Below are 14642 nucleotides of genomic sequence, written 5' to 3' on the forward strand. Positions count from 1 at the left end.
GCCGGGCCCAATATTTATGAACAGCAACAACCTGAGAGATTTAATGCTTATGACAAATGTCGAAAGTGTGAAAATTTCTTAGGTTGTAAATATTTTTCGAAGAATTAATTGTATTGAAACTTTCAGTGTGCGTTAAAGTTATCTGAAATGTGCATTGACTAAGGTGCTACGACGGGACTCCATAGTGGGTGGAGGAGAGTCTGTGCCAAGCTTCTTTAGCGTGTAAATAAATCAAATGGGTGTGTAAATTACTATCAAGAATGAAATCTAAATTCTTTGTACTTTAGTGCATTTATACATTACGTAAATACGTTGAAGTTTTAACGAATGACATTATATCTGTGAAATTAAAAAAAAATTACCTTTAAGTAAACGATTTAGTAGAAAACATAAATGAACATTAAAGAAAAAAAATTTTATTGTGCCTGCCAGGGCTCGAACCTGGGACCTTCCGCGTGTTAGGCGGATGTGATAACCACTACACCACAAGCACATATGTTTATGTTTTGTAATTACGTATATATTTCCATTATCGTTCTTTTTTTTTAAATAAAAGGATATTTACACAACTGTAATGCAAGCTCACTTTGTGCAATCTGTTTTTCAAGTTATAGCAGTATTACTGAGCACTTCTACTAGTCCGAAGGCTCGGAACACATTGCTTAGCGAAGATTTTGAACCTTCGATTGTACTGATTTGCATAATTTTACTGATAAGGTCACTATAACTACTATGTTATATTTGATTGAAAACAATGTTAAGTTAGAGGTAGTACGTATAAATGAAATAAAACACTTCCATGTAGTTTAAAATACGTTATATAAATCGTCATATTTTCATATTTAAAAACACATGTCGTTTACGTACATGTATTTGATGCAATACGTGCAATACTCGTATAAATAAATACCACAAGTTTGCATTGCAAGAGCACCATATGTATTGCGACCAGTTAAAATAACTGCAGCTGACTTTGGAAAAACAAATATTTATATAATAGCCACCATTCCAAAATTGTTGATTAATTAAACATATATCATAAATATAATAATAACTAAACTACAAAACAGAACGAGTAACGCTAAAATTCGATTAGAAAATAAATACGACCTTCAACTAAAACTTAAAAAAGAATTCGAGGGTATTATTATTAGTCACATTTTTAACAACGTTTGTTGATTAGTAAGCGTATGGCTAGTTTACAGTTACATTTGTACTCCTTTTTTCAATACTAAAATTATTAATGTTTGCATACATTTTATGTTTCGTACTCTATCATAATGTTCCGACAGCGGGGGTCACGTGACGAGTATTCTAGAAGATTCGCTAGTGTGTTACGACAGCGGAAGTCAAGTGACCCTGGTAGCACGTGTTGAGAGCCAAGAAGTTTCTAGAACAGGCAGTATTATCGTATATAAGTGCGCTAGACAGACGGAAAAACGAGGCAGAGAAAGAGAGATAGCAGATACAGAGATTGGAACTATAGTTGCTGACAGGCGGAGACGGACAATTAACCCAAGCGCGGTAGAAAGTGAATGAATTGTTGTGAACGATAGTGTGTGTAACTGTGAAAATTAAATGCATTACAAAGTTGTATTGAGGAAGAATAAACAAATTTTGATGGAAATGTTTGTACTATACACACATACAAAAAGGTTGTATGTGATTTTTGGTACATAATTTAACTTTTTATAATTAAGTTCAACATTTAATTTTTGAATATTTTATAAATCACAATTAATTATCAACTAGTTTCATAAAGCTAATTTGTGTAAACGAGCTTTAATATTTTCTTTTGTCACGATTTTAAGACTTTTTCATTTTTAGTTAGATGGCTATGCACTGCTGTAAATATATAAACACTTATGAATATAGCTAAGAACTATGTCAACTGTAAGAAATATGTCAACATTGTCTGTGAGGCCTTTCGCCCCACACCAGAACTCATGAGACTGGACCTGCCTGGGTAGGTTATGACACTCGGTAGTGGTGGAGACACTCACTGTTCATATTATTAAATTACACAAACAACAACTAGTTCGGCGTGAACTAAATTAACTGTCGCTTTCAGGTAAACTGTGTTGATCTTTGGTGCAGATAATTTTGTGTTTTGAAAGTAATAACATAATTGGATTTTTCATTAATAAAATTGCATACAATGTTAACAAATTGTATATTACTATTAATAAGTTCTTTTGACGATTAACTTAATATATGGACTTACAGTTAACTTTAATCTTGGCTGACTGAACATGTTTGATTTACGGCCGAAGATATCGTTCCTAATTGAGGTTTTGTTTGAAAATACATTTACCTATAACACTATTTTTTCCCAATACAGAACTCGAAATATTGTTTATGTTGATTACACTTTCGTGAATTTTGTAAAAGTAAAGTTTTCAGTTAAAGATAGAATTAGAAAGTATTCCTTTGAGTTTTTAAAATATGGTTCTTTTAGTAACTTAGCTGGTCAAACAAAAGTTTGCTTAGAGAAAACACAAAAAATAGCATAAAATGTCATAAAACATAAGAGTGAGGAAATATATATATAAATATTAGATGTACGTTATCACTTTACATACCTAATTATTTTGACCGTTCCTGTTCTTAATCTCAAAATTTTATAAAGAACAAACTTAAAAAGAACGCGTACTATTTCGCGTGCGTTACAATTATAAATCTGTAATTAGACACCTTAGGTGGTAGTTAATCCTACTGTACCTATAATTTAAAGCATGTTATTATAGGATACGACTTATGTCCAACAATTATAAATCTGTAATTAGATACAGTAGGATTAACTGCTAACTAAGGTATAATTTAAAGCATGTTATTATAGGAATACGACTTATGTCCAACAATTATAAATCTGTAATTAGAGACCTTAGTTAGCAGTTAATCCTACTGTACCTATAATAACATGCTTTAAATTATATACGACTTATGTCCAACAATTATAAATCTGTAATTAGACACCTTAGTTAGCAGTTAATCCTACTGTAACCTATAATAACATGCTTTAAATTATATACGACTTATGTCCAACAATTATAAATGTGTAATTAGACCTTAGTTAGCAGTTAATCCTACTGTACCTATAACATGCTTTAAATTATATACAACTTATGTCTAACAATTATAAATCTGTAATTAGAGACCTTAGTTGGCAGTTAATCCTACTGTACTTATAATAGCATGCTTTAAATTATATATGACCCATATCCTCACAGTGATATACGATGGGGCAGTTTGGTCATTTTTATTGTTATTATACATGGAACTTTTTAGAGTATAAAATGCTTTGCTTCAGAGATTTTGCTCATGTACATTATTTTACTGAAATAACGTCTAGCCAAAAGTGTAGTTTGTGTAGTTTAAATAACAACAATTCAGAAGTTTTAACCACATTTCATCATCTGTGGTTTTAAACCACTAAGCAGTGACAAACTTTTAAATTTTATGAATGCTTTATGGATAAATGTGTTTCACTTCATTCAATTAAGAATCACAACTATATAACACATATTTTAGTAACATTTCTTTATTTAAGTCTTGGATTCCCACACTGCTTAGAGCAAGAAAGAAAAGTGTTTTATAAGTGTTTTCAAAGTGCTTCCATATTCTGAATGGGAAATATTATAAAACAAGCATTTACGTTTACATGAACATGCAACCTTGTTGCAATAAAATGAAATCTAAGACCACTTGTATAACTTTAACAATATTTTTTTTAAAACTACATGTCTGTTGGATACATTATACTAAGTCTACTGTAAACTATGACTGAATACCTGGTGGATATATTTATGAGCAGAACAGAAAAACATTGTTAAAGATCTGCCCACATTTATGTAGATAAATGTTTAGAATAAGACAGGTGTTAAAGTTTGTATTTTATTGAAAACTTCAATGATACAACTAATGATGATTTATATGAATTTGTCTTCAGTTTAAAGATAAGATTTGACTTTTCAAGTAGCTAATGGATAACTGAACAAACAGTATTTCTAAGTAACTATTACTGAAATCTCACATTCAAACTTATACTGGTAAACAATGGTTTGGAATGTAGGATTTTCTTGTTCACATCTTAAAGACCAAAACAAAGATAGAATTTGAATATCTTTTATGATTATGATGAAATTTATACAAGTAGCATGGATTAGGATGTTAAAGTGAAGAACTCCAAAAACTAATCACACAATTTTGCTTGTGGAATATGGTACAAAATTTTTTTTACAAGGAAAATACCAAGACCAAATGGGTGTTAAATCTACGTTAACACCAATCATAAAACTGGAAAGCAGAAAACCAGTATAAATATTTAACATTTTAATTACAGGTTGACAAGAGGCTTCATTCATTTTGATGTCATCATGGTGACAAATTCTGCAAGAAAGAAATTAATTACAACATGATAATTTGTCATAATAAATATTATTAATATTTTTTTTACAAATGCATTAATTATCAAGCTAATTAAAGAAAAATAATTGTAAGCTATTTGTTTTGGCATCAGCTGGTAATGTGGAATGAATATTAGAATAAACCAAAGAAAACTTAAAATCTTAACTTTAAGCCTTAAAAACATGTTATTCAGATGTATTGAAGACTGGGCAATAACAAAATAACACCAAAAAATATAATTCATGTTATTGTTACAAGTTTCCTAAAGTGAATGGTGACATATCACTTCTGAAATACCTCCATCTAAAAAACATCTTTCAAAAGCACTCCGGTTGTAGGATTTTGTACTTTTACTTCCCAATACTAGATATTCCAGAGCTGCGGAGTAACCCCCCCTTCCAACCATACAACACTAGATATTCCAGAGCTGTGGAGTAACCCCCTATTCCAACCGTACAACACTAGATATTCCAGAGCTGTGGAGTAACCCCCCCTCTTCCAACCATACAACACTAGATATTCTAGAGCTGTGGAGTAACTCCCCTCTTCCAACCATACAACACTAGATATTCTAGAGCTGTGGAGTAACCCCCCCTTCCAACCATACAACACTAGATATTCTAGAGCTGTGGAGTAAACCCCCCCTTCCAACCATACAACACTAGATATTCTAGAGCTGTGGAGTAAACCCCCCCTTCCAACCATACAACACTAGATATTCTAGAGCTGTGGAGTAACCCCCCCCCTTTCCAACCATACAACACTAGATATTCTAGAGCTGTGGAGTAAACCCCACCCCTTCCAACCATACAACACTAGATATTCTAAAGAGAAAAAGTAGAAGCAAGTTGTTTCCAATTAGAAAATTTAACCTATTTTGAAAAGTGTTTTTTTTTAAAGGTGGTACTTTTGATACTGAAGAAACCAACACTGATAGTTGAATCACACTAGTATATAAATATATACACACACAAGTCATGGAAGTGCAATGTATATGAAACTGTTTGAACTGAAAAATCAACAGCCCTGAAAAAACAATGACAAAGTTAGCAACCCACTTTGAAGAAAGATAACTAACCAGACTTATTTACTACAACAATTCCATGATACAATGAAAGCATCCAGTATTCTTTCCATATTATTAGTAATACTGATAATAATAATAATAAAAAACACGTTTCGTGAGGACTAAGTGGAGACACAAGAATTCATCTAAAAACACTGTGGTTGATAGATGGAATTTTCCTAGTAAACAAAAGTCGAGGTTTGTAGACAATGTTCTGAAACATGTAGCATTAACTTAAGTATTTTTTATTAATTGTTTAAGCTTCGAACATCATTAAATGAAACATACCATTCTCTATGTTTTGTAGAAGTATGATCTTGAAATGTTGTAGAACAATCAGAGATAGAATACCTTGAATAGTACATAATCTGACAGTAAAAACAACAGTTCCAACAGAATGTAAAACACATCGTGTGTGTGAAACCTCAGTTTAAACTATATGAATTAAGCCTTTATCAGTAATTAAATTTTCTTCAACTGATATGGTAATACTGTGTAACTTTTGAACTTTAGTAGTTGTTTAAAGCAGACTCAAAGTTATCAGCTCTAGGTGCAATTTTTATCACCTGACCTGAAGTGCTAGTAAATAAACACCTAAGAAATTTAAAACAAATTTACCAACATCTAAAGATTAGCAAATCAGGGTTACACACACTAGGCGAAGAACCAAAATCCAGGACTTTTCAATTTTCCAGAATTCCAAAATATCTTGACCTTAATTAAATACAATTATTTACTCAAAAGCTAAAAAAACTTTCATTAAGTGGATGTGTTACAATAAACCAGTGTTTTAAATTCTCAGGGAAAACATCAGAACTAATGAGCCTTCTATGAAAACCACTAAGAACATTATCCTGATGGTCAACATACATTCTTTAGTAATACTCTAAAAGTATGTTATTGAAGACAATTTGTTCCTGCAATATTCCATGTTCCAAAGAAAAATAAAAAAATTCATTGAATTATAGTTTGATAAAATACAAATTGAAAGCTCACCATTCTACCAAAGTTAAAATATTTGTTGTTGCATTCCAATTATGTATTTTTCTTGGCCTCAGCACCAACTTGAACAAATTTTAGTAAATGAGATGTCACATAAACAGAGCCAAGCAGTGTACTGTTTTTTTTAATTATAATAATCTGTTAAAGTCTAGTATTACTTTGGTGGTCTCCAAATAACTAAAATGGTTAAATTAAAAATTTGCAACTGGAACACTCAAGCAAAGGGTCAGTTATAACACTACTTGTCTTACTAATCTTTTAAAATTCTTTGAAGAGGTTACTGCTTATGTAAATAAGGATTTGGTATACCTGGATTTTTAGAAAGCATTAGAGAAGGTTCTACATAAAAAATAAAATAAATTACCTCTAGGTGTAGGGGACAGGTTGGCTCATTAAATTGAAAACTGGCTGGATGGAGGGTTGTATAAACAGTTCAGTCAAATTGGATTAATGTCACAAATGGGGTACCTCAGGGCTCAGTGTTAGGGCCTTTGCCCCTTTTGATTTGCATCAAATTAAACTTGATGGTATTAAGGTTTTAGACGGTGTTGTCCGTGTTATGGATGCTGCTGATTTACAAAAGAATGTGGGTCATTTGATGAGTTGGGCAAATAAATTGCAGATGGTTTTTAATTATAATAAATGCAAGGTAATGCATGGGGTCATCATAATTTTAACTGCAAGTGTAATTTTCAACGATAACAGTGTATTATGGAAACACATTATCTTAGTGTTCTGGTTGATCGATCAGTCTCTTAAGCCATCCGTGTGTTGGTAGTGGTAGGGCAGATAGGATTTTAGGTTGTATCTACAGAAATATTGAATACAAGTCTAAAGAGGTTATAATTTCATTGTACAGGTCACTGGTTAGGCCACATTTGGAGTATTGTGTTCAGTTATGGGCTCCTTACCTTAGGAAAGACATTAAATTGTTGGAAAGGGTTACTAGAATGGGATACAAAGATTGTCATACAAATGAAGTATACAATCATAAAGAGTTTTGCAAGGCTTAAGAAAAAAGTCAGGACTATAATTATGGTGGATTACTCAAACATGTTTACTTCTAGAAACATATAATCAAACTAATCTTTTATCACTTTGTTCTGACCTCTACATGGAAGCCTATATTACATATCACAAGCCTACGGTCCTCACGAGAGTTATATACATAAAACCATGAGAAACAATGACTGGTTAAGATCAATAAAATAACACTTATATTGAAGTTATATGGTTCAAACTGGGGCCCATTTTGTTCAAAAATATTTAAACTTTCCTAAGAGTGCTTTATTATTTCCTTAAAAATTTACGTTAAAAACTAATATTCTCATTTAGAGTGCACTAAAACCAATCTAATGTTATGACTTGAAATTTTTAAAAATGAACTATAAAAGATGAAAAACTGATTCATTAAATTTCAATTATGAATTACTTAAAAAAAGTTTCAAAGAGTGTATACAAGTCTTTTCTTTGGATGCACCAAACCATGCACTGTAGACTTAAACCCTTTTAAATTGAAATTATATCAAAAGAGAAATGCATACCTTCATAATTTACTTGCCCATCACCATCAATATCTGCTTCTCTAATCATTTCATCTACTTCTTCATCTGTTAATTTCTCTCCAAGGTTCGTCATAACATGACGAAGTTCAGCTGCACTAATGAAACCATTACCATCCTTGTCAAATACTCTAAAAGCCTCTCTAATTTCCTCTTCACTATCTGTATCCTTCATCTTTCTTGCCATCATTGTGAGGAATTCAGGAAAATCTATAGTACCATTTCCTAGAAATAAACCAATGAAACAACAATGAGGACTGAAAGAAATACGTAGCTCAGACCACTTGGGTCTTGCTAAGAGTACACATTAAAATTAAAGTACCAAAATTATTAATCCCAACCATTAACTAACTCATAAGGTAAAATAACTAATTTATTTAACTAATATCTAAAAATGTAAACATGTTTTCTTCTTCAACAGTATAATGAATTCTGTACAGAATGTAGTACAGTTTTCCAGATCTAGTATTTTTTTTTTTAAACGATGACTCACATTTCAGGAAAATCCTGCTGGAAGCCATAACTTATGAATCTTTGCAATATATAAACACACTAAAATATTCTACCAATCTTAAGTCCTTGACCTACCTGCTAAAGAAACCTAATCAATGTAGTACGAGTGACTAATTAAAACCGATTAGTTATTAATAGATGCCTAGAAGAGTAGTATCAAATAAAAAAACGTCCACTATTTTACACACCATCTGCATCAACTTCATTAATCATATCTTGTAACTCTGCTTCGGTTGGATTCTGGCCAAGTGACCTCATCACGGTTCCTAGTTCCTTAGTTGTGATTGTCCCGTCTCCATCTTTGTCAAAAAGAGAGAAAGCCTCTTTGAACTCTGTGGAAGAAAAAAAAAATTTAATGAATATAATTTTTAAAAACAGCTGCAACTTAAGTCTAACTTGGATAACCATAAATAATTTATAGTTAAAGTATGCTATATACTCATACGACACTGAAATCAACCTGCCATCAGTACAGCTAATTAAATATACTTTAATGCATTGTTTCATGAACCGAGTACTTATTTTGGCTGTAAGCAGTATAACCAAGAGTACTAATGATACACAGTCAATAATCTTTTATTGTATTACAATATTAATGAAAAAAAACATTTTTTTTTAAAAACAGTATACCAAACAAATTTTGTTATGCTGTCTTCAACATCTAACTTACTATGAATCATTTCTACAGGCTCACTCTGAATGTAAATATATAAGTTGATTTGCCTTTATGCATAACCTACTAATTTTAAATTAAACATTTCTCTGGAATAGTTCCTACCAATCAAGACAATGGGTTGTGTTATTGTTATAAAACATGGGTGGGAGTTTCAAACAATTACGTTGCCATCAATGATAGTTTAAAGTTACACTTTAAACCAGTATAGAGAAACATTTCTTATAGTTCATTAATTTATGGTACTGTCAACTACAGTGTAAGCTAAAAGGTTTAGTATAAAGTTTAAAACAGCTGTTGATGCAAGATTTGGAAATACGTTGTTTTATCTTCAATCACTAAGTAAAAACTTAATGAACTAACAATCCTTAATTCTGCACTAATGCCTACCTTCCCAGTTTAAATGTCATGGAATGAAAGTTAAAATGAGTCAGTTTTTACAATGCCCCTGATGAAAGTCACCTAAATTCTCATGAATGGAAAGCCCTATTTTGTATCAATCAGATGTTCAAAGCAACACAAAAGGGTAGTTTCATTAAAACAATGTATACAAGGAAAGATCACTCATTTACACTTTAATATTCCATAAGAAATGCTGCAACAAAAAATATAAGATAAAAGAAATATACTATTATATTTTAATCAACTACAAGATAAAGACAAATTTAAATAATCTTTTATTGAGAACTACTACTATTTGTATGGCTACTTGTAAACATGTTTATTATAGTATGGCACATTTAATTTCATTAAACTACAGTAAATAACAATTTTACTCCTTTCTCAAGTTTTGTAAAGACACCTAACAAAACAAGATAAAATGCTTATAAATGCCCGTTTTCTAAAATGAGACTAGCCGTTATAGAAGCTAAAAAATCACCAAAGCGTTAAAAACAAGATTAGAAAAAAAATCTCCGACAACTTTCTTGGCACTTTTGCACTTGAATACATAAAAGTACGACTCGTGTATGAAATTCATACCAACATTTGAACATTCACTTGTAAACATGCCCATAATATGGTCAAAGAAATATAGCAATCTTAGTGTGGGAAATTTACGTTATGCGATACGACAAAATACACGTGGCTGACTTTCCATGCTATGCCTATTTCCATGCACACAAAGGTAAACATTACAGCCACGGTTTTCTTAGGTTTAAGTAGAGGTTTAGGTTAGTGAAAGAAACTTATACATTATTGACGGTATGAAGCTTCAGTGGCCAGTTTTTATGTTTGATTTTTAATGAAAGAAACTGGTCTGTGGACAAAATATGGAACTGCTGTAATCTGCTTTTGTATCCAAACAGCAGATATTATCCAGGCAACAGCAAAAATACTTGGGCGACTTGATAAAGTCCAAAGACCACAAGGGAAACACTGCTGTTCTTTACCTGCAATCTGTTCCTCAGTCAACTGATCTGCCTGCAGGAAAATAAAATAAAGACCACATAAATAAAATATAAAAATTCTCACTAATTCTTTGTATAATATTATCATTGTATTGTGATTTCACAACAATTTACATGAAAGATCGTAATATTTGTTACAAGTTAACAGGCACTGTCATGTTAAAATAATATTATAATATAGTGTAAAAACGTTAAGGTAACAGTTCCATGGTATGTGTAATATTAGCTGCATTCTAAATCTAATAAGGATTGATACATTTTTTTATATAGATAAGTAATGTAGAAGCATCAACACATATCTTATCAACTTAATTTAAATAAGTTTAATGTTAGCAGTTATTAATTTTAATATTTTGGTTCTAACAAAACTCAATAAAAATATAAAATAAACTTTGTAACATAACCTTAATAATATCACATGTTCCAAGTTTTAGCATTATATATTTATAGTTTATGCTTCCAACGGCAACAGGTCATTCTAACTGTCAGTATCAGACTAAGCCAAATTTATCATTACTGACATTAGCTGACGTTTCAATAAAGGCAATAACTTAAGTACTAGCTAGTCTAACCCTAAGAACCATGAGTAAGATTTACTTCACTAACAATTGCTTGGGTTTCTGTTAAGGCTTAAGCGTAATACAGACTCATTTTAGTTTTAAATTTTATTTTAGAGTTTATCGTTACAACTTACACGGAGTAACTCAGTAAGTCCCAAACCTAAAAAAAAGTTAGTTTTTACAGAAAACTACACGAGTTATATGTGCTCTGTACACCAAGGAGAATCAAGCCCCATAGTTACCGCTCAAAATTAACACTAACAGTTAGGCTAATCTGAGTTATCATCAACTTTTTTAAACTGTTCTACTCTCAGAGTCTAACTTGAGTTCAGACGTATCGCCGGTGGTAACTTTTAGGTTATAAATTAATTGAAATTACGGAGCTACTAAAAGTGAATATTAGTTATTCAAGCAGTAAATTTAATCACGAGGAAATTACAGGCAATTCACCAATAATTTCGTGATAAAATATTGTATAAACACATACCATTATTTTCAGCGATATCACTTCAGCCTCAATGAAACCAGTCACTCTCGATCGTCTTGAGTTCACAACTTCACACAATTCTAAATCGAACTACAGATGCCACTCAGTTCTATGTATTCCTACACGACAGTGAGTTTCAACAGTTAAAACACAGTTAATATTGAAGAAGTCTCGACACAGAAAACCCTCTCAATACTTTGTACTTCAACGCACACAGCAATTTCTAGTGTATATCGTCCCTCTGTTATGTATTTGAATGAAACAGGGAATTTTATTTCAATGCGGAGAACCCTAGTGGTGACAAACTTATAGGTGCGCCACGGCTTACTGTTCGCGGCGAACACTACAGAACAGCTTCTTACTTAAGAAACACGATTGGTTCCATAGTACCTGCAATGCGCCTGTACTAAACCTGATCTAATGCAGATCTAGACTTAGAAGCAGTGGTAGAGTTTGCTGTTCATTTTAGTGTTTGTAATGTTTAAATAGTGTTTTAGTTCTTAATATTCTTTAAAACATGTTTTTCTATATAAATTGAATATCATCTCATCATGTTATGGTTTTTTTTTCTAATTAAGCACAAATAGGATGCATTGTCCGCAATTTGTAAGGATGACACTGTCCGAAAACTGGCCTCCGCTTACTTAGCTTGATGTTGGATCAAAAGCTAGAGTAAAAAAATATATGAAATGTTCTGATTTAAAAAGTAAATCATATCATCTGTGATTGATACTATTTGAAACATTCATTTTTATATTAACAAATTAATATGCTTGAGAAGATGATAGTGATATTATAGAACAAAATAGTCTAGTATGTGCAATACATGTACGACTGTAAGAACGTGTTGACGTGTAATAATACTATTAATAGGCACTTAACATTCTCCCACAAACGAATGCAACGAATATAAAAAATTGTTCACACGTCTTGTGAGAATCCTATCAAGAGATACCCTTTACACTACTTTAATTGTGATTATCTGAGGTTTCAAATCTTGAACTTTGTTTCGTTGTTTTGAATATTTATTTAACTGTATATCAATAAATGTACAATTGGAATAACAAAGATTTTATTTAGAGAATATGTGAAAATTTTAGTTTTGATATAGTCCTAATTCTGTTGTGGTACATTAACCATAGTTCACGTAGAATGTAACCTCGCTAAAAACCGGGTTTCGATCCTTATGGTGGGCACAGCGCCGCTAGCCCATTGTGTAGCTTGGCGCATAACAACAAACAAACATTTTGAAAGAAAGAAATTCTACTGATTTGAACATGAGATTCAGTGTTACGTCACTTCCTGTAGAGGAAATTATTTGTCAAACGTCATTCAAGACGTAATCGTTGCTGAAAGTTGGGCAAGCTTTTTTATGATGAAATTTTCTGTAAGGAATAAACAACTGTAACAAATATATAATAAAATGCTGCAACAGTTAAGTAAGGTTTACTTTTTGCGAAAAACATACACTTATGAACCTATATCAACAATAATTATTCAGGTAAGTATACATGCTCAAAGACCAAATCTCTTAATGGGCGAAAAAAAACAACTCAGTATTGCTTGGTGGCTCTTTCAAAACGATAAGAAAACCAAATAGTTTTTTAGTTTCTTCTGCCTCAAAACGACCACAAGACGTTTAGTTGTGTACTCAAAGACTTCAAACCGAAGTGCTTCTAAATAAAACAGATTTTGGGCTTGTAGCCGTTTTAGTTGAAACACGTATTAGATGTCACTTTCATTATCGTTTTTACTTAAATAATTGAGTTTTCTGAAAATTATCATGAAGTCACAAGATAGAGCAGGTTGCTTAATTTAAGTAACTTCAAGAATATGTGATTTAGTATGTAATTTATTAACTGAATAATATTTTGCTACTGTCAATATGATTTTTCATAATTGCCTTACTGATATAATTAGATATTGTGAGAGTGGTTGTTCTTTTCATTTTACGACATTAAAGAAAAATTCCATAAATATATTAAAACATTTTGTTAAGTTAGAATAAGGTAACCTGACACTAATGTCCTTGATTTCTGGGTATGGTGACGGGATGAGGAATGTTGTTCCTATTTCCAAAAAAACGCACCCAAAATACCCTTAAATTTCGTTTCTTATATGTAACATGAAGTCCGCACCAGGAATAAACATCTAAATAGTCTTAATAATTATTAGCTTAGGTATAGGATCGTTATATGATGACAGGTGGCGCAATCGCACAGAGAAAAAACAATAAAATCCAAAACTGATACACTGATCAGAGAAAAATCAACTGGCACTAATACAGATATATTTTCTAATACGGCTTGCCCATAGAATTATTTGATTACGGGTACGTTTTATATATATATATATATATAATGTATATACAAGTGTCTCAGAATTATTAAAACACGCGTATCTCAAACTTATGTTATAAGAATTCTTGTTACTTGTTTGTTTCGAATTTTGCGCAAAGCTACACGAGAGCTATCTGCGCTAGCCGTCCCTAAATTAGCAGTGTAAGACTAGAGGGAACGCAGCTAGTCATCACCACCCACCGCCAACTCTTGGGCTACTCTTTTACCAACGAATAGTGGGATTGACCGTCACATTATAACGTCCCCACGGCTGAAAGGGCGAGCATGTTTGGTGGGACGGGGATGCGAACCCGCGACCCGCAGATTGCGAGTCGAGCGTCCTAACCACCTGGCCATGCCGGGCCAATTCTTGTTACAACGAGTCGTAGAAGCAATTTAATTGCTATGATGTTTATGGTTGTTTTGAGACAGCCAGAAACGGAACAATTTGTTTTCAGTTTCTGGTTGTTTTGAGATAGCCAGAACCCGAACAATTTGTTTTCAATTTCTGGTTGTTTTGAGATATCCAGAACCCGAATATTTTTTCAGCTTCTGGTTGTTTTGAGATAGCCAGAACCCGATTTTTTTATTTTTTTTTTATTTCAAGTTATGGATGTTTTGAGA

The 14642-nt window shown here is 31.9% G+C and overlaps 1 protein-coding gene and 1 non-coding gene across 2 annotated transcripts; both read right to left on the reverse strand.

Annotated features, from left to right (window-relative positions):
• Positions 1 to 420: 420 nt before the first annotated feature.
• Positions 421 to 493, reverse strand: Trnav-aac. Its single transcript has one exon. It is a non-coding gene; the product is annotated as a tRNA-Val (tRNA).
• Positions 494 to 3875: 3382 nt separating this feature from the next.
• Positions 3876 to 11962, reverse strand: LOC106465681 (calmodulin). The gene is made up of 5 exons (XM_013925918.2): positions 11680 to 11962; positions 10615 to 10645; positions 8739 to 8882; positions 8020 to 8262; positions 3876 to 4389 (listed from the first exon to the last, which is right to left on the reverse strand). The coding sequence occupies exons 1-5, from the start codon at positions 11680 to 11682 to the stop codon at positions 4361 to 4363; spliced, it is 450 nt and encodes a 149-aa protein (XP_013781372.1). The 5' UTR covers positions 11683 to 11962; the 3' UTR covers positions 3876 to 4360.
• Between the last annotated feature and the right edge of the window lie 2680 nt (positions 11963 to 14642).

Source organism: Limulus polyphemus, unplaced genomic scaffold (genome assembly GCF_000517525.1).
Source record: "Limulus polyphemus unplaced genomic scaffold, Limulus_polyphemus-2.1.2 Scaffold2018, whole genome shotgun sequence".
Taxonomy (NCBI): domain Eukaryota; kingdom Metazoa; phylum Arthropoda; class Merostomata; order Xiphosura; family Limulidae; genus Limulus; species Limulus polyphemus.